The sequence below is a fragment of the Hypanus sabinus genome, unplaced genomic scaffold, assembly GCF_030144855.1.
Source record: "Hypanus sabinus isolate sHypSab1 unplaced genomic scaffold, sHypSab1.hap1 scaffold_377, whole genome shotgun sequence".
Classification (NCBI taxonomy): Eukaryota; Metazoa; Chordata; class Chondrichthyes; order Myliobatiformes; family Dasyatidae; genus Hypanus; species Hypanus sabinus.
Window position 1 is genome coordinate 242,922 of NW_026781269.1, and position 21,193 is coordinate 264,114.

The following is a 21,193-nucleotide window of genomic DNA, read 5'->3' on the forward strand; positions in this document are numbered from 1 at the left end:
TGGTCTGAAATTGTATCATAGTGAACAAATGAAATCTAGGAGTCTATAAAAAAAAGAAACACCTTTCACCTTAGTCGATGAGTTAGAGTGAAACTGATGGCCTTTCCGAAAACTAAGGAAGCGCTGATTACCCTCCTTACTCAGATGAGTCTCCTGCGCAAAAATAATCTGAACATTCAGTCTATGAAAAACTCAAAAAATATTCTTCCATTTAATTGGATGATTCAAACCGTTCGTATTCCATGAAACAATATTAATAATGACAAAATTAATTAGGAATATCCATTTTCCTTAAATAAACAATGTAGTATGTAAAGGGTTAACCATATTGCATAGGAAACTCACGAATCAGGAAGAGGGAAAATAGTTTAAAGAGGAAACGGAAGTTACGACAATACAGACATTTTTGTAGTTTCAGTTCAGCCCAAAAAAAATACTAGACTAAAAATAGCCCTACCCCCCCCCCCCAGCCCAAACCACAAAGACCAAAAACCTGGCCAATAGACAGCCAAACAACTATCTAAGAACCTCCCTACCCTTGTCTCCCTTGAGGGCAAATCTCTCAAAATAAAAAAAATAAGAAACAAACCACCCATTGTCAAAACATTACGAGAGGAATGTCAAGCAGATGTTAGAGAAAAAACAGCCAATTGCAGACCATTTTAAAAGGAAAGGTCTTAAAAATGACACAAAATACAATTTTAATAATATTTCAAGAAAAAGGAAATAATCAGCAAATCAACGTCTTAATGATTTTCAAAAGCAAACAACTAAAAATAAAAAAAGTAAAACAATGAAGGAAAAATTAAAGGAACTTTAACGTGGAAACATAATAAACGTCCGTACGTCAAAACACAGTGCGACTGTAATCAACCCAAGGGCAAAGTTCTAAAGTGTCCAAATCTATAAGCTGGTTGTTAATTAATAAACCAGATACACAGACATAAAGGAACCGTAAATTTCATAGACATCCACGCTCAAATATTGATCTTCAAAACATTAGACATCTGCGTTCAAGCTTAGATCTTCGAGAAATTGTTTTGCTTCATTCACGGATTTAAAGCATTTGAATGATTTGTCGGGCAGAGCAACCCTTAGGTGAAATGGTTAGAACAAAGCTGGACAAAGATTCCTCTGATATAATTCTGACATCACCATTTTAAAATGCAATCTTTCTTGCATAACCTCAGGACAAAAAATCTTCAACAAAATGAAACTTAAGATGCTGATGCTCAGTAACTCCTTTCTGATGAGCAATCGGAATGAAGAGCTCCTTAGTATTCCCATTGTGACATCGTAGAATTACATGACGCGGTTTTAACCCTTTCGACGGTTTTGGTTTCAGCGCCCGATGTGCGCGGTCGAGTACAGGAAGAGAAGAAAAACCTCTGAGCCAAAGACCTCCATTCAGAATTGAGAAAAAAATGAGTAAGATCCCAGCTCTCAATGTCCTCACTGTGTCTATTATTCGCAAATTCAGTCTGTGGCTTCGACTGTCCAAATCAATAATCTTGACTTTATTCTGCTCCAATGTATGAGTGGTCAAAGTTAATTTCTTTTCCAAAGAATTCAATTTGTGATCTCTGTTTCAAGCTGTAATAAGCGATTAAATTTCTCGCTGCTGTTTTTTGTTCTTCTTTTCAACTGTTGCCAACCTACCTTCACGCTCCTTTAGCCATACTTCCAAGGTAGTAAATCTTTTATCAAGTTTTTCATCCAAAAGAATCGAGATAGCCTGTAAAGTAAGTTGAAACTTTTTAGGCTGTTCAAAGACACCTTCTTTCTTCCCATTTCCATTGCAGTTTCCTTGCCTTCAGCTAATGCCTTTCTTCCTCTGTAAGCCATTTTAGTCGATTAAAATTCAAATTCAAATATATAAAAGTGTTATAAACACTTTGATAAAGATATTAAAGGGGTGGTAAGTAAATTTAAAATGGATAGAGCAAAGCCGGAAAGCGACTCCATGTAGCGCCTCCAAGAGAGTCTTTTGCCTAATGTAGCCTAACGTGCACATTCCCAAAACTGTAACTATGCATTGTGGTGACACAGACAGCAAGAACTGTGATTGATCTACTTGGCAGCAGCCAGTTTCCTCCTACGCATATCCTGTTGTTTCAAAGTTGGAAAATGGAACAAATTGAGGAGAGGGTAAGTGAGGAAGTCAGAAAATATGTACATTTGCACGACTCTTCACCGGCACACAATAAAGACTTGAAAATGGCATCAAATTTGTGGAAAGAAATTTCCACAAGACCGGCTTGGACGTCATGGACTGCACAAAGAAATGGAAAAACTTCTCTCTTTCTGCGCTGCAGTAATTTCAATAAAAGTAACTCTTGTTCAACATCCATTAGCTCCAACTCCAACAAGATGAACTCAGCAGTTGCCATCGTGCCCAACTCCACTCGAGTCAATTCAACACAGCGGAATAGCACCCCAACACCAACTAGCGTTTTGGCAGAGCAACGCAGGCACACAAACACACAAGTAGAAATGCTCACAACTGTGCAGACAACATGCATGGGCTACTGCATATGCTACACCATAGTGCCTACTCAGAGGTATAATTCAGGCTTGAGCAGGTGAATGGCTTCTCCCCAGAGTGTACCGACCGGTGTGCTTGTAGGTGGGATGACGGTGTGAATCCCTTCCCACAGTCTGAGCAACTGAACAGCCTCTCTCCAGTGTGAACTCGCTGATGTACCTTCAGTTGAGATGAGCAAGAGAATCCCTTCCCACAGTCTGAGCAGGTGAACGGCCTCTCCCCAGTGTGAACTCGCTGGTGTACCTTCAGATGAAATGACCGAGTGAATCGCTTCCCACAGACTGAGCATGTGAACGGCCTCTCCCCAGTGTGAACTCGCTGATGTAGCTTCAGTTCAGATGAGCGAGTGAATCCCTTCCCACAGTCTGAGCAGATGAACGGCCTCTCTCCAGTGTGAACTCGTTGATGTACCTTCAGTTTAGATGAGCAAGTGAATCCCTTCCCACAGTCTGAGCAGCTGAACGGCCGCTCCCCAGTGTGAACTCTTTGATGTACCTTCAGTTGAGATGACTGAGTGAATCCCTTCCCACAGTCTGAACAGGTGAACGACCACTCCCCAGTGTGTACTGACTGGTGTCTCAGTAGCTGAGATGACAAAGTGAAACCCTCCCCACAGTACGGGCAGGTAAATGGCCGCTCCCCCGTGTGAACTGACCTGTGTGCTTGTAGGTGAGATGACTGAGTGAATCCCTTCCCACAGTCCGAGCAGGTGAACGGCCGCTCACCGGTGTGAACCCGCTGGTGAGCCATTAGGGCGGATGACCGAGTGAATCCCTTCCCACACACTGAGCAGGTGTATGGCTTCTCCCCAGTGTGAGCTGACTGGTGTCTCAGTAGCTGAGTCGACAAAATGAATCCCTTCCCACAGTATGAACAGGTAAACAGCCTCTCCCCAGTGTGAACTGACCTGTGTGCTCGTAGGTGGGCTGACTGAGTGAATCTCTTCCCACAGTCTGAGCAGGGGAATGGCCTCTCCCCAGTGTGCACTTGCTGATGTACCTTCAATTTAGATGACTGAGTGAAACCCTTCCCACAGTCTGAGCAGGTGAACGGCCGCTCCCCAGTGTGAACTCTCTGATGTACCTTCAGTTCAGATGACTGAGTGAATCCCTTCCCACAGTCTGAGCAGGTGAATGGCCGCTCCCCAGTGTGAATTCTCTGATGTACCTTCAGTTTAGATGAGCAGCTGAAGCCTTTCCCACAGTCTGAGCAGGTGAACGGCCTCTCCCCAGTGTGAACTCGTTGGTGAGCCATTAGGGTGGATGACTTAGTGAATCCCTTCACACAGTCTGAGCGGGTGAAAGGCCTCTGCCCCAGTGTGAATTGACAGGTTTGTTCACAGGAGGGAACACCTACTGAATCCCTTCTCACACAGAGATCAGGTGAATGGCATTGTCCCAGTGTGAACTTGCTGATGTCCCTTTAGCTGAAATATCTGAATCCATTCATACCGTCTGAGCAGATGAATGGGAATCACCTGTTTAAAATGACAGGCGTGCCAGTCGGTCAGATGATAGAGTGAAATCCTCCCCACAGCCTGAGCAGGAAGGATGATCGAGTGAATCCCTTGCTCCACTTCCTAAATATCTGGACAGAGACAGCAAAACTGGCGTGGTGCATTTTAGATTCCCGTAGAGAAATTTCTTGTCATTTGGAACCTGTAAAAAGATTAACAAAATGCATCCGTGGGTCTAGGACAACATTTCAGATGGGATCACTTGAGTTGTGAAGCTGTGAACTGACATCACACTGTTACAGTGAGGTTCAACACATGTTGGAGAGTGAACTCATCATCTAACTGGGCACACTGCTGGTATCTATAAGATGCCTCTCTCTATAAGAATGGAGCATTTCTGGCCTGGCACAGTTTGGAGAGACATTTGTATTATCCCTGTTCCCACTGAGCAGCACGGGTTCCTGGCCCCACAGTAACTGAAACACTCTCAGTCAAATAGCCTGCAGTGCATTCCACGCACCCACCACTCTCTGGGTAAAAATCTTACCCCTGACATCCCCTCGGTACCTATTTCCTTGCAGCTTAAAACTCTGCTCCCTCGTTTTAGACATTTCAGCCCTGGGAAAACAAACCTCTGGCTATGAACACGATCAATGCCCCTCATCATCCTATACACGTAAAAAAGACTCTAAACATAAACAATGAAATTATACATTGCTTTGGAAAATTGTTAGAAGTATACACGATTATGAGGGTATAGATAGGGTAAATGCAAGCAGCTTTTTCCACTGAGGTTGGGTGGGATAATAACCAGAGGTCATACGTAAGAGGGGAATGTGAAAATTTAACGGAAACATATGGAAAAGGTCTTTACTTAAATGACAGTTAGCGTGTGGAATGACATGCCAACACAATTGGTGAATATAAGTTCAGTTTCCCTATTTAAATGAAGTTTGGATGGGAGCCGGGATGGTAGGCATATGGATTTGTATAAAAAGGGCACAAAGGTTATCGGGAACCAAATTCACCACAACCACAAACTGTTCCTGCTGCTACCATCCAGCACACAGCACCACAGCAAAAGGACCAACAGGCTGCAGGACATCATCTTCAACCAGGCCATCAGACTGATTAATTGATTCCTATGCTTTCTTGTCTGTGCTATATACAAACTAATTATTATAAAACAATTTAAATTACACATTGCACATTTAGATGGTAATGTAATGTCAATATTTATACTCCTCATCTATATGAAGGATGTATATAATAAAGTCAATTCAATTCAATTCACCATCTCCACTATCTGTTCTGTCATTCTGGCTCCCATTCCCCCTACAACTTACTTTGACCACATAACCACTGCCCCCCCGCCCCCCCACTACCTCTGGCAAGCCTTACCACTAGGATATTAGTCACTTCTTGATCTGTTCCCCTAACTAACAAATCCTCTATTAGCCCTCTGCCAGGGAATTCCCACAACAGCTTCTAAAGTAGTCTTCCTGTTGTTGTGGGGGATGGCCACTAGAGTACTCTGTGATTCCTATTTAACCTCATTCCCCTTCCTGACTCTCACCCAGTTTCCTGTGCCCTGCACCTTGGGTGTAACTCACCTTTCTGCATGTCATATCTATCAACACCTCCAACTCCTGGATGATCTGGAATTCATCCATTTCATGTTCCAGCTCATTGAAGTGCAGGGTTACAAGCTGCAGCTGTATGCACACCTTGTATGTGAGGGCATCAGGGACACTGGAGATCTCCCCGCCTTCTCACCAGTAGCCCCTCTAACTTGTAATCATCAGTCTGCAGATACTGTGCATTTTTTTTATCCAGTGACAAGATGTGCACAGTGAATTTTATATAGAGATGTATTCATTTTCATAGCTGGCAAATCACTGTTGACAGGAACTTTGATCTCCTCTGGGTTCGATCAAGTTCATCTGCACTTTCACAAAACCTATGTAGCAGGCCTGGAATGGGTAATGAAGGATTTTCTCACCAAAGCATTTGCATTTTGTCCATATGTGGTTTGCTTGATAAATTACACTTTAAAAATTCAGATTTCCAAATATCACTCCACTTCTTCCCACTTGCAAATTCTCCAGCAACTTTTGCATCACCACAATGCACACAGGTATCACCAGTTTCTATATTCTACAAAAATATTCCCCTAAACCCTCCCCCAATGACTGACGGTGATGAACTCAGTGAATGCAATGCCAATGTATATGAAGGGAAGGGCAGTAGTCTGTCTCACTGGAGTCTGGCATATTTGTAATGTGAAAGCCACTTGTTGCCCAAGCCAAAGGTGTTTGATATCATTACGTACCCAGAGAGAATGGGACAAAACATGTTCTCACCGGTAGAAAAGTCCAGAGCAAGAGGAGGTAGAACAAGCAACACACACAAAATACTGGAGGAACTCAGCAGGCCAGGCAGCATCTGTGGAAAAGAGTACTAATGCTGAGTTCCTCCAGTTTTTTGTGCGTGTTGCTTGGAATTCCAGCATCTGCAGATTTTCTCTTGTTACAAGTTGGACGTAGAACAAAGGCGATTTTCTCAACTGGTGATGTAGAAGATTTTGTTCCCTTTCTCCGAGTTCCTAATCCTTGCATTTAGATAGCTGGAGCTCAGCTCTGTCTGAGAGATCCATCGGTTCCCATTCCCTCATCAGCCGGAAGCTCCCCGGGGTCCGTGTACAGATAGTGGGACTGAGAGTGAGGGAAGAGAGCAGGACTATCCCGGGATTGCGGGTCACGGTGACCGGATTTCACAGGAATTGTCCTGAAGTCGGTGTTTAAGATAAAAACACAGAGAAACTTTCTTACCTGCACCAGAAATTTTCAAGGCCTTCGGTGTACTACGCGCATGCGTGATACTCGTAGACGTCATCAGCGCTGACGCCTGCGCATTTCATCGGTGCTTCGGCGCCTGGGAAATTCTTAACGCAGCGCCTTATGGGTAATCACGGTGCCATTAAACATTTCTGCAGGCACCGGTTCAACGTCTATACCTCACTTTTTTCGTGTATATAGAAAAATCAGCAGCTGGTTTAACGCGGCAAGCGGCTCCCATAAACAATATACTCAATATCAAAGTGTATCTAATGCCAAAGTAAAACGCAGGTGTAAAACACAGGAGATTCTGTAGTTGCTGGAAATACAGGGACACACACATACAAAATGCTGGAGGAACTCTGCAGTTCAGGCAGCAACTAAGCAGAGGAGTACACACTCGGCATGCGGAGCGGGCTTGGTCTAAACTTTGTCTATTCCTCTCCACATTTACTGCCTGATCTGTTGATTTCCACCTGTATTTTGCAGAAATTAACCACTTTTTTTTTCGGTCAACCAGTTTCCAAATGCTTCTGATCTTTCTTTTGTCGCCAGCTCTGGGAAAAAGCCTCTGGCTATCCACACGACCAATGCCTCTCATCATCTTTTACATCTGCATCAATGTATTATACGAAGTGACAGTCACACATCCGTTGTGCACTGCGTGCTGATGATCGACCCAAACTTGTGAGTAAAGGGTAATCAAAGCTAGTGGCATGAGTTACAGGGCAATAGAGTCGTGGGGCAATTGAAACAGAAAGCAACAAATGCAGGACAGAGTATTGTATTTGAATGCACGCAGCATAAGGAATAAAATGGACTATCTTGCAATTCAGCTCCTGATTGGCAAACGTGACGCTGTGACCATCTGTGAAACTTGGCTAAAGAATGGCTGCCATTGGGAGCTGAACGTCCAAGGATTTAAGGTGTATCAGTAAGATAGGTGAGTGGGCACAGGAGGTGGTGTGGCCATGTGTACAAGAAATAATATTAAATCATTGGAAAGAGATGACATAGGATTGGTAGGTGTAGAGTCTCTACAGGCTGAATAAAGAAATTTACGATGCGTGTCGCTGCTTTGGACTACGGCATAAATGGATTTGTGGCTAAATTTGCCAATGATACCAAGATAGGTGGAGGAGCGGGTAGTGTTGAGGAAACAGAGAGCCTGCAGAGAGATTTAGGTAGTTTAGGGGAATAGGCAAAGAAGTGGCAAATTGCTGGAAGGAGTAAACGGACAGACTATTGTTTAGATGGAAAGTGAATTCAAAATGCAGAGATGCAAATGGACTTGGGAGTCCTTGTGCGGGATGCCCTAAAGGTTAACTTCCAGGATGGGTCTGTGGTGAAGAAGGCAAATGCAATGTTGGCTTTCATTTCTAGAGGTACAGAATAGAAGAGCAGGGATGCGATGGTGAGGCTCTATAAGGCACTCGTGAGATCACACAGACTATTGTGTGCAGTTTTGTGATCCTTATTTTAGAAATGATATACTGACATTCGAGAGGGTTCAGAGAAGATTCACGAGAATGATTCCAGGAATGAAAGGTTTACCATATGAGGAACGTCTGGCCGCTCTTGGGCTGTATTCCCTCGAGTTCAGGAGAATAATGGGGATCTCATAGAAACATTCTGAATACTAAAAGGCCTGAACCGATTATATATGGCAAATTTAATTTCCCATGGTAGGGGATACGAGGAAAAGAAGGCCTGATTCCAGAATTGAAGGACGTCCATTTAGAACAGAGATGCGGAAAAATTACGTTAGTCAGTGGGTGGTAAATCTGTGGAATTTGTTGTCATGGCGGCTGTGGAGGCCAAGTCATTGGGTGTATTTAAAGCTGAGATAGATAGGTTCTTGATTAGCCAGGGCATCAAATGCTACGGGGTGAAGGCAGGGGAGTGGGGATGACTGGAAGAATTGGATCAACCCATCATTGAACGGCGGAGCAGACACGATGGGCCGAATAGCCAACTTCTGCTCCAATATTTTGTGGTCTTATAGACTATTTCACTGTTTCGACCTGACAAAGTGCAGCCAATATTTCTGGATATATGGCCCATTCAAATGAGAATTTAGGCTTTTCTCTTTTTCTGAGCTCGTCATAAATGTGTACACTTTAGTTAAGCTTTGCTCCAGAATTTCCACACAATTAAAAGTGTTTATTACAGTTTTTATTTTGATTTTTGCACTACTTATATAATTTAACGATTTAAAGTGTATGTTTTTGTAATTCATAATTGTTAAAATCTACTGTTATGAATTAGGTTCTACTGCTACCGCAAAGACAAAGAATTTCATGACATATGCCAGTGCTATTAAACCTGATTCAGATATTGATATGGGAGACCCGGTTACCTGTTCCCAGTTACCGCGGATCGTTATGCGAGATTGAAGCCTTTTGTATTTATTTGCATTCCTCAGAAATGACAACAGTTCAGTTTCCTTCTGATGTTCCAAAGCAGATGCTCAGTCTGTCTAATATTTCCACACAATTAGAATGGGCAATTTGTTTATTCTCATCATGTACCGAGATACAGCGAAAATCCACACAGATCGATACATTGCAACAGTACATTAAGCTGATATACGAATAAACAATAACTGTAGCAAAGCATTATGACTGCAGAGAAAGTGCAGTGCAGATAGACATATGGTGCAGGGTCACGTCGAGTTACATTGTGAGGTCGAGTCCATTTTAGCATTCATTTGGCTTATAACCACAGGCATGAAGCCGTCCTTGAGCCGGGTGTTACGCACTTTAAGGCTTTTGTATCTCTCCCCGATGGGGGAGCGGGTTTTGCATCAAGAATGTCCAGGTTGTGAGGGTCTGTGAATACATGAACTGCTTTTCCGAGGCAGGGGAAGTGTAGGGAGAGTCCATGGAGGGGAGGCTTGATTCTCTGATGTTCTCTGCTCTCCAAAGTTCTCTGTAGTTCCTTGCAGTCATGGGCAGAGCAGTAGGCATACGAAGGCGTATCGACAAGGATAAGTTCCTGGGCTTTCACCCTGCTCTGTGTAGCTGGAATCTGGACTTCCTGTCAGATCGCCGGCAGGTGTTAAGTGTGGGCTCCTTCACCTCTCTCCCTCTGACCCTCAGTACACATACCCTACAGGGTCTTCTCCTTAGACCCCTTCTTTACTCTCTGTGCACCCATGATTGTGTTGCTAGCCACAGTTCCAAACAGCTAATCAGATTTATTGACGATAGTACACTGATTGGCTTAATCTCAGATAACAATAAAGCAACCTACAAGGAAGGAGTCATTCACCCTGACACTCTGGTGTCAATAAAACAAACTCTCCCTTAATGTAGCAAAAGCAAAGGAGCTGGTTGTGGACAAAAGGAGGAACGGACAGAGGGAAGCCCCAGTTGATATCAATGGATCTGGAGTTGAGAGGGTTTACAGATTTAAGTTCCTTCACACATCACCGAGGATCTCACGGGGTCTGTACATACCGGCTGCGTGGGGGAAAAAGGCAAAGCAGAGCTTAGTTCACCTCAGGCCACTGGGGACTAGAGTCACCCCAACCAGAAACTATTCCAGCTACTACCATCCGGGAAATGATAACGCTGCATAAAAGACAGGGCCAACAGGCTCCGGGACAGCTTCATCCACCAGGCCATCGGACTGATTAATTCATGCTGACAAAATAGTATTTCTATGTTATATTGTTGTACATGCAATTTATGATAAATTATGATATTGCACATTGCATATTCAGACGGAAACGTAAAGATTTTTACTCAGGTATATAAAGGATGTAAGTAATAGTGTCAACTCAATTCCCTGCCCATCTGGGATAATCACTATCCAACCTGTATCCCACCAACTCAATCATATATATCAACCATCTTGGTCAACCTCTGTCCAGTCTGTATCCCACCATCTCAATGATATATATCAACCATCTTGTTCAACCTCTGTCCAAACTGTATCCCATCACCTCAATGATATATATCAACCATCTTGTTCAACCTCTGTCCAAACTGTATCCCATCACCTCAATGATATATATCAACCATCTTTTTCAACCTCTGTCCAGTCTGTATCCCACCACCTCAGTGATATTTGTCAACCATCTTGTTCAACCTCGGTCCAGCCTGTATCCCAACAACTTAATGATATATATCAACCATCTTGTTCAACCTTTGTCCAGCCTGTATCCCATCACCTTAAAGGTGTATATGAACTATCTAGTTCAATCTCTGTCCAACCTGTATCCCAACACCTGAATGATATATATCAAACTTCTTGTTTCACCTCTGTCCAGTCTATAATCCCACGACCTCAATCATATATATTAATCATCTTGTTCAGTCTCTGTCCAGCCTGCATTCCACCACCTCAATGATATATATCAACCATCTTGTTCAACCTCTGTCCAGCCTGCATTCCACCACCTCAATGATATATATCAACTATCTAGTTCAACCTTTGTCCAGCTTGTATCCCATCACCTGAATAATATATATCAAACGTCTTGTTCCACCTCTATCCAGTCTATATCCCAACACCTCAATGATATATATCAACCACCTTGTAGATACTCTGTTTAGTTGTATCCCATCAATTTATACATCAACAATTTATCTTCTACCATTGTGACGTATTTTGCCTTACTGAGTTATTTCTGAAATCATTGTTTGTTACCTGGGTCTACCAGAGGATTTATTGAATACAGCACCAGGTAATGTACAGACAGCCGCTGCGATTTTAGCTTCAACGTTACCAAGTGTCCGCCGTGTTAATCTTTGTCAGAAGGGGGCTTGGAAGCAGAAATAACGGATTGATAGTGGGGTGGGGAGGATGTTATGTGTATTAACTGCTCATCCCTGTACTGGATTGAAGAGAAAACTAACGAATATTGGCATTATATCTGTGCAACTTTGTTCAGGCCATCACAAGTATCTTGTAATCAGTTAATAGTTGTGCATCATTTAAAGTAAAAAGTGAAAATGTTATAACCGTTCAGCAGATCGGGCAACATCTTGGACAGTCCCAGTTCCGGCAATGGATCTTCCACAGTTTGTCTTTCCACAGATCCAATCTGATGTACCGAGTTTCCAGCACTTTAATTTCAATTTGATATTAAACTCATTTTATTCCTGTTAGCCTACAGGAAATGCGAAGGCCAATTGTGCTGGGCAAGATCTCATTTAACAATTGGAAAATGACAAAATGTGTTCAGTTTAGCTGATGGAGACAATGTGAAATGTGAAACATGCCTGCAGTTGCCCCGCCCCAGGTTTTCCAGCCCAACATCTGACTCAGTCAGAAGATCATCAGGTTCCCGTTCTGCCACAGGTTGATGTCGGAGTGTTGGTGTTTGAACTCTGAATGGCCGAGACACTGCAGCATATTACTGGCAACAAGGAGTCCTGGGCGAGTTGCAGTTTGAGTTGTAATCCTGGGCAACACTGGGCATATAGACCTGTCAGTATTTGTGATTTGGCCCAGGACAGTACTTCCACAGATGGGAGATGAATGTTCCTCCTTTCACAATGAATCAAAATTCTTGGGATGCTGGGCCTTCGTTTTGGGGAAATCGCTGACTACATCACGCACTGTGAGATGTAGGGATGACGTACAAGGATTACAGGTTCGCTGAGTGGCAGATTCAGCTGTGTGACTCTGTGTGGTTGGATCTTGGGATATCGCAGTGCTAGATCCAAGTACAATAGACTCGGGGATAAACGGCCTAGGGTTATGATGTGTGAGCGAGTATTTCTGTTCTGGGTTCAGATGTTTGTTTCTGGAGTCCCTTTGGAAGCAATAACTGCTATACTGAGGAGTGGATGAGTTACCATTCCATCCCTCACAGAGAGAGGTTGTGAGTAAATGGGCTGTTCCGTGTTTGCAACAGAAATAGACCCGTGAGTTTGTTGTTCAAACTGTGGTTGGAAATCGCCCCTCACTGCCACCTGCCTGTCAGTCGGGGGAAATCAGGCAGAATCTCAAGATGCTGGAAATCTTCACTAAAACGGAACATAGTTGACACCACTCTGAGGAACGGCTTTGAATCCAAATCGCGAACTTTGTCCTCTTGAAATGATCCTGTGCACAGACGCTTGTTTAGTGATACTTAGTGGAACAGTGAAGGAATCTCTGTTTTCCCCTGTGAATTATCCTGGTACCACTTTCTCTGTTGTTCCGGGAAATGTGTTCAGTACAACTGCTGCTCACACGGTTTACAAAAGTAATCTCAGGAATGAGAGGGTTTATGTTGGACAAGCATTTGATGACTGGGCCTGTACTCTATGGATTTCAGAAGTATAGAGGTGGACGGGATCTTAATTAAACCCACAGAATGCTGATCAGCATGGTGACAGTGGACATGGAGAGGATGTTTGCATCAGAAGGAGAGCCTGTGATCTGAGAGGACAGCCGCAAAATAAAGAAGTTTCCCTTTAAATCTGAGATAAGAGAAACTTCCTCAGCCAAAGAGTGTTCGACATGTGGAGTTTGTTGCAACAGATTGTGGTTGAGGCTGGAATTTGGTATATTTATGGCAATATATTATTGATCACTAGAGGAGGAATCATGTTTTATTAGCCAGAACTACGATAAGATTAAATCAATACAACACAAGGCATGGTTAAAAGCAGCCTTTACAATTTTAGATTCATCATTTCAAAATGGCTGCCATGTTAACCTTTGTCACAATGTAACTCATAGCGTGTGATGTTGAGTTTGTTATTTCCTTTTTCAGTTACTTTTGTTGAGCCACTTCCTCCGTTTCCATGGTAACAAACCACTGGCAGTGCAAGAAATGTCACATAATTTCCTCGCTCTGTGTTCACTTCCACGCAGCGCAGAGACAGTAACCTCGGGAGCAAATGCAACAGAATGATATTGGGAGTAAAGGGTGCTGTGAGCATTGGCTGTATGGAATGAACTGAGAATATAGAAATATAGAAAATCTGCAGCATAATACACAGGCCCTTCGGCCAACTGTGCTGTGCGAAACATGTACTTACTTCAGAAATTTCCTAGGTAGACCCATAGACCCCCACTATTCTAAGATCCATGTACATATCCAAGATGCTCTTAAAAGACCCTACTCTATCCGCCTCCACCAACGTCGGCGGCAGTCCTGTCCACGTACACACCACTGTCTGGGTAAAAGAGAAGACATACCACTGAAAGCGCCTGGGTACCTAATTCCAGAGATCTTAAAACTGTGTCCTCTCGTATTAGCCATTTCAGCCCTGGTAAAAAGCGCCTGACTATCCACACGATCAATGTTCATATCATCTTGTACACGTCTATCAGATCACCTCTCATCCTCCGTCGCTCCAAGGAGAAAAGGCAAAGTTAACTCAACTTTTCTCTGAAGGCATGCTCCCAAATCCAGGAAACATCCTTGTAAACCTCTTCTGCACACTTTCTATAGTTCCTACATCCTTCGGGTAGTGAGGTAACCAGAACCGAGCACAATACTCCAAGTTATGTCTGACCAGGGTCGTATATAGCTGCAACATTAGCACTCAGCTCCTGAACTCAGTCCTTCTGTTGATGAAGGCCAATGCACCGTATGCTTTCTGAACCACACAGTTAACCTACGCAGTAGCTTTGAGTGTCCTATGTACTCGGACTCCAAGGTCACTTAGATCCTCCACACTGCCAAGAGTCTGACAATTAATACTATATGCTACCATCATAGATGAACTAGCAAAATGAACCACCTCACACTTTTCTGGATTGAATTCCATCTGCCTCTTCTCAGACCAGTTTTACATCTAATCGATGTCCCGCTGTAACCTCGACAGCCCTCCACACTATCCACAATACCCCCAACATAAGTGACATCAGCAAATTTACTAACCTATCCCTCCACTTCCTCATCCAGGTCATCTCTAAAAATTGTTAAGGAAAGGGTGCCAGATCCCTGAGGCACAGTACTGGTCAGCGACCTCAATGCAGACGACAAAAACTCTTTGCCTTCTGTGGACAAGCTAGTTCTGGATCCACAAAGCAAGATCTCCTTGGATCCGCTGCGTCTTTACTTTCTCAATAGGCCTTGCATGGGGTACCTTATCAAACGCCTTGCTGAAATCCATATACAATCCATGTACTGCTCTAGCTTAATCAATGTATTCAATCACATCATTAAAAATCAATGAGGCTCGTAAGGCACGACCCGCCTTTGACAAACCCATGTCGATTATTTCTAATCATATTATGCCTCTCCAAATGTTCAGAAATCCTGCCTCTCAGGATCTTCTCCACAAATTTACCATCACTGATGTAAATTTCATTGGTGTATAATTTCCTGGGCTATCTCAACTCACTTTCTTGAATAAAGGAACAACATCAGCAACCTTCCGATCAGTTAATATCTGTGCATTAACAATCAACAAAAACAGTTGTTACAGTAAATTCAAAGTAAAAAGGGAGAATGCTGGAAACATTCAGCAGATCGGCAGGATCTCGGACAGTCCCAGTTCTGAAACTGGGTCTTCCACCATTTCTCCTTCACGGATGTACCCTGATGTACTGTGTTCCCAGTATTTTCAATTTTATAATTTTACAATGTGTTTCGGCTACCCTGAGGTTACCTTGCATGTTCTCCAGGCTACATGTTAAAAATCCCCAACTATTATCATAACATTGCCCTTCCTACAGGCGTTTTCTACTTCCTGCTCTAATTTCTAATCCACATTCCGACTGTTGTTTCGAGGCCTTTATAAAACTGCCATTAGGGTCCTTTTATCCTTTCCATTTCTGACACAACACATAAAGACCCTACACCTTGCGATCCTATGTCATACTTTTCACATGATTTAATATTTTGTTTTCTTATACACAGGCCACACCATCACCTCTACTGACTAACCTATCTTTCTGACACACCGTATATCCTTATACTGAGGCCACACCATCCCCTCTACTGACTAACCTATCTTTCCGACACACCGTATATCCTTATAGACAGGCCACACCATCCCCTCTACTGACTAACCTATCTTTCCGACACACCGTATATCCTTATAGACAGGCCACAACATCCCCTCTACTGACTAACCTATCTTTCCGACACACCGTATATCCTTATACACAGGCCACACCATCCCCTCTACTGACAAACCTATTTTTCCGACACACCGTATATCCTTATACACAGGCCACACCATCCCCTCTTCTGACTAACCTATCTTTCCGACACACCGTATATCCTTATACACAGACCACACCATCCCCTCTACTGACTAACCTATCTTTCCGACACACCATATATCCTTATACACAGGCCACACCATCCCCTCTACTGACTAACCTATCTTTCCGACACACCATATATCCTTATACACAGGCCACACCATCACCTCTACTGACTAACCTATCTTTCTGACACACCGTATATCCTTATACAGAGGCCACACCATCCCCTCTACTGACTAACCTATCTTTGCGACACACCGTATATCCTTATACACAGGCCACACCATCCCCTCTACTGACTAACCTATCTTTCCGACACACTGTATATCCTTATACACAGGCCACTCCATCCCCTCTACTGACTAACCTATCTTTCCGACACACTGTATATCCTTATACACAGGCCACTCCATCCCCTCTACTGACTAACCTATCTTTCCGACACACCGTATATGCTTATACACAGGCCACACCATCCCCTCTACTGACTAACCTATCTTTCCGACACACCGTATATCCTTATACACAGGCCCCACCATCCCCTCTACTGTCTAACCTATCTTTCCGACACACCGTATATCCTTATACACAGGCCACACCATCCCCTCTACTGACTAACCTATCTTTCCGACACACCGTATATCCTTATACACAGGCCACACCATCCGCTCTACTGACTAACCTATCTTTCCGACACACTGTATACCCTTATACACAGGCCACACCATCCCTTCTACTGACTAACCAATCTTTCCGACACACCGTATATCCTTATACACAGGCCACAACATCCCTTCTACCGACTAACCTATCTTTCCGACACACCGTATATGCTTATACACAGGCCACACCATCCCCTCTACTGACTAACCTATCTTTCCGACACACCGTATATCCTTGTACACAGGCCACACCATCCCCTCTACTGACTAACCTATCTTTCCGACACACCGTATATCCTTGTACACAGGCCACACCATCCCCTCTACTGACTAACCTATCTTTCCGACACACCGTATATCCTTCTACACAGGCCACACCAACCCCTCTACTGACTAACCTATCTTTCCAACACACCTTATATCCTTCTACACAGGCCACACCATCCCCTCTACTGACGAAGCTATCTTTCCGACACACCGTATATCCTTATACACAGGCCACACCATCCCCTCTACTGACTAACCTATCTTTCCGACACACCGTATATCCTGATACACAGGCCACACAATCCCCTCTACCGACTAACCTATCTTTCCGACACACCGTATATGCTTATACACAGGCCACACCATCCCCTCTACTGACTAACCTATCTTTCCGACACACTGTATATCCTTGTACACAGGCCACACCATCCCCTCTACTGACTAACCTATCTTTCCGAAACACCGTATATCCTTGTACACAGGCCACACCATCCCCTCTACTGACTAACCTATCTTTCCGACACACCGTATATCCTTCTACACAGGCCACACCATCCCCTCTACTGACTAACCTATCTTTCCTACACACCTTATATCCTTCTACACAGGCCACACCATCCCCTCTACTGACGAAGCTATATTTCCGACACACCGTATATCCTTATACACAGGCCACACCATCCCCTCTACTGACTAACCTATCTTTCTGACACACCGTATATCTTTACAGACAGGCCACACCATCCCCTCTACTGACTAACCTATCTTTCCGACACACCGTATATCCTTATACACAGGCCACACCATCCCCTCTACTGACTAACCTATCTTTCCGACACACCGTATATCCTGATACACAGGCCACACCATCCCCTCTACCGACTAACCTATCTTTCCGACACACCGTATATGCTTATACAGAGGCCACACCATCCCCTCTACTGACTAACCTATCTTTCCGACACACCGTATATCCTTATACAGAGGCCACACCATCCCCTCTACTGACTAACCTATCTTTCCGACACACCGTATATCCTTGTACACAGGCCACACCATCCCCTCTACTGACTAACCTATCTTTCCGACACACCGTATATCCTTATACACAGGCCACACCATCCCCTCTACTGACGAAGCTATCTTTCCGACACACCGTATATCCTTATACACAGGCCACACCATCCCCTCTACTGACTAACCTATCTTTCCGACACACCGTATATCCTTATACACAGGCCACACCATCCCCTCTACTGACTAACCTATCTTTCCGACACACCGTATATCCTGATACACAGGCCACACCATCCCCTCTACCGACTAACCTATCGTTCCGACACACCGTATATGCTTATACAGAGGCCACACCATCCCCTCTACTGACTAACCTATCTTTCCGACACACCGTATATCCTTATACACAGGCCACACCATCCCCTCTACTGACTAACCTATCTTTCCGACACACCGTATATCCTTGTACACAGGCCACACCATCCCCTCTACTGACTAACCTATCTTTCCGACACACCGTATATCCTTATACACAGGCCACACCATCCCCTCTACTGACTAACCTATCTTTCCGACACACCGTATATCCTTATCAACAGGCCACTCCATCCACTCTACTGACTAACCTATCTTTCCGACACACCGTATATCCTTGTACACAGGCCACACCATCCCCTCTACTGACTAACCTATCTTTCCGACTCACCATATATCCTTGTACACAGGCCACACCATCCCCTCTACTGACTAACCTATCTTTCCGACACACCGTATATCCTTGTACACAGGCCACACCATCCCCTCTACTGACTAACCTATCTTTCCGACACACCGTATATCCTTCTACACAGGCCACACCATCCCCTCTACTGACTAACCTATCTTTCTGACACACCTTATATCCTTCTACACAGGCCACACCATCCCCTCTACTGACGAAGCTATCTTTCCGACACACCGTATATCCTTATACACAGGCCACACCATCCCCTCTACTGACTAACCTATCTTTCCGACACACCGTATATCCTTGTACACAGGCCACACCATCCCCTCTACTGATTAACCTATCTTTCCGACACACCTTATATCCTTCTACACAGGCCACACCATCCCCTCTACTGACGAAGCTATCTTTCCGACACACCGTATATCCTTATACACAGGCCACACCATCCCCTCTACTGACTAACCTATCTTTCCGACACACCGTATATCCTTATACACAGGCCACACCATCCCCTCTACTGACTAACCTATCTTTCCGACACACCGTATATCCTTATCAACAGGCCACTCCATCCACTCTACTGACTAACCTATCTTTCCGACACACCGTATATCCTTGTACACAGGCCACACCATCCCCTCTACTGAATAACCTATCTTTCCGACTCACCATATATCCTTGTACACAGGCCACACCATCCCCTCTACTGACTAACCTATCTTTCCGACACACCGTATATCCTTGTACACAGGCCACACCATCCCCTCTACTGACTAACCTATCTTTCCGACACACCGTATATCCTTCTACACAGGCCACACCATCCCCTCTACTGACTAACCTATCTTTCTGACACACCTTATATCCTTCTACACAGGCCACGCCATCCCCTCTACTGAAGAAGCTATCTTTCCGACACACCGTATATCCTTATACACAGGCCACACCATCCCCTCTACTGACTAACCTATCTTTCCGACACACCGTATATCCTTGTACACAGCCACACCATCCCCTCTACTGATTAACCTATCTTTCCGACACACCTTATATCCTTCTACACAGGCCACACCATCCCCTCTACTGACGAAGCTATCTTTCCGACACACCGTATATCCTTATACACAGGCCACACCATCCCCTCTACTGACTAACCTATCTTTCCGACACACCGTATATCCTTATACACAGGCCACACCATCCCCTCTACTGACGAAGCTATATTTCCGACACACCGTATATCCTTATACACAGGCCACACCATCCCCTCTACTGACTAACCTATCTTTCTGACACACCGTATATCTTTACAGACAGGCCACACCATCCCCTCTACTGACTAACCTATCTTTCCGACACACCGTATATCCTTATACACAGGCCACACCATCCCCTCTACTGACTAACCTATCTTTCCGACACACCGTATATCCTGATACACAGGCCACACCATCCCCTCTACCGACTAACCTATCTTTCCGACACACCGTATATGCTTATACAGAGGCCACACCATCCCCTCTACTGACTAACCTATCTTTCCGACACACCGTATATCCTTATACAGAGGCCACACCATCCCCTCTACTGACTAACCTATCTTTCCGACACACCGTATATCCTTGTACACAGGCCACACCATCCCCTCTACTGACGAAGCTATCTTTCCGACACACCGTATATCCTTATACACAGGCCACACCATCCCCTCTACTGACTAACCTATCTTTCCGACACACCGTATATCCTGATACACAGGCCACACAATCCCCTCTACCGACTAACCTATCTTTCCGACACACCGTATATGCTTATACACAGGCCACACCATCCCCTCTACTGACTAACCTATCTTTCCGACACACTGTATATCCTTGTACACAGGCCACACCATCCCCTCTACTGACTAACCTATCTTTCCGACACACCGTATATCCTTGTACACAGGCCACACCATCCCCTCTACTGACTAACCTATCTTTCCGACACACCGTATATCCTTCTACACAGGCCACACCATCCCCTCTACTGACTAACCTATCTTTCCAACACACCTTATATCCTTCTACACAGGCCACACCATCCCCTCTACTGACGAAGCTATCTTTCCGACACACCGTATATCCTTATACACAGGCCACACCATCCCCTCTACTGACTAACCTATCTTTCTGACACACCGTATATCTTTACAGACAGGCCACACCATCCCCTCTACTGACTAACCTATCTTTCCGACACACCGTATATCCTTATACACAGGCCACACCATCCCCTCTACTGACTAACCTATCTTTCCGACACACCGTATATCCTGATACACAGGCCACACCATCCCCTCTACCGACTAACCTATCTTTCCGACACACCGTATATGCTTATACAGAGGACACACCATCCCCTCTACTGACTAACCTATCTTTCCGACACACCGTATATCCTTATACACAGGCCACACCATCCCCTCTACTGACTAACCTATCTTTCCGACACACCGTATATCCTTGTACA

General features: G+C 44.4%; 1 protein-coding gene across 1 annotated transcript; it reads right to left on the reverse strand.

Moving 5' to 3' along the window:
• Positions 1-1,948: 1,948 nt before the first annotated feature.
• LOC132388668 (zinc finger protein 229-like) lies at positions 1,949-6,900 on the reverse strand. Its single transcript, XM_059961042.1, has 2 exons — positions 6,833-6,900; positions 1,949-4,203 (listed from the first exon to the last, which is right to left on the reverse strand). The coding sequence occupies exon 2, from the start codon at positions 3,797-3,799 to the stop codon at positions 2,552-2,554; it is 1,248 nt and encodes a 415-aa protein (XP_059817025.1). The 5' UTR covers positions 3,800-4,203; positions 6,833-6,900; the 3' UTR covers positions 1,949-2,551.
• Positions 6,901-21,193: the final 14,293 nt, after the last annotated feature.

What these genes read in the sequence shown, in the direction of transcription:
- LOC132388668 (XM_059961042.1), bottom strand. Translation starts at nt 3,799, where the DNA reads ATGGCTCACCAACGAGTTCACACTGGGGAGAGGCCGTTCACCTGCTCA.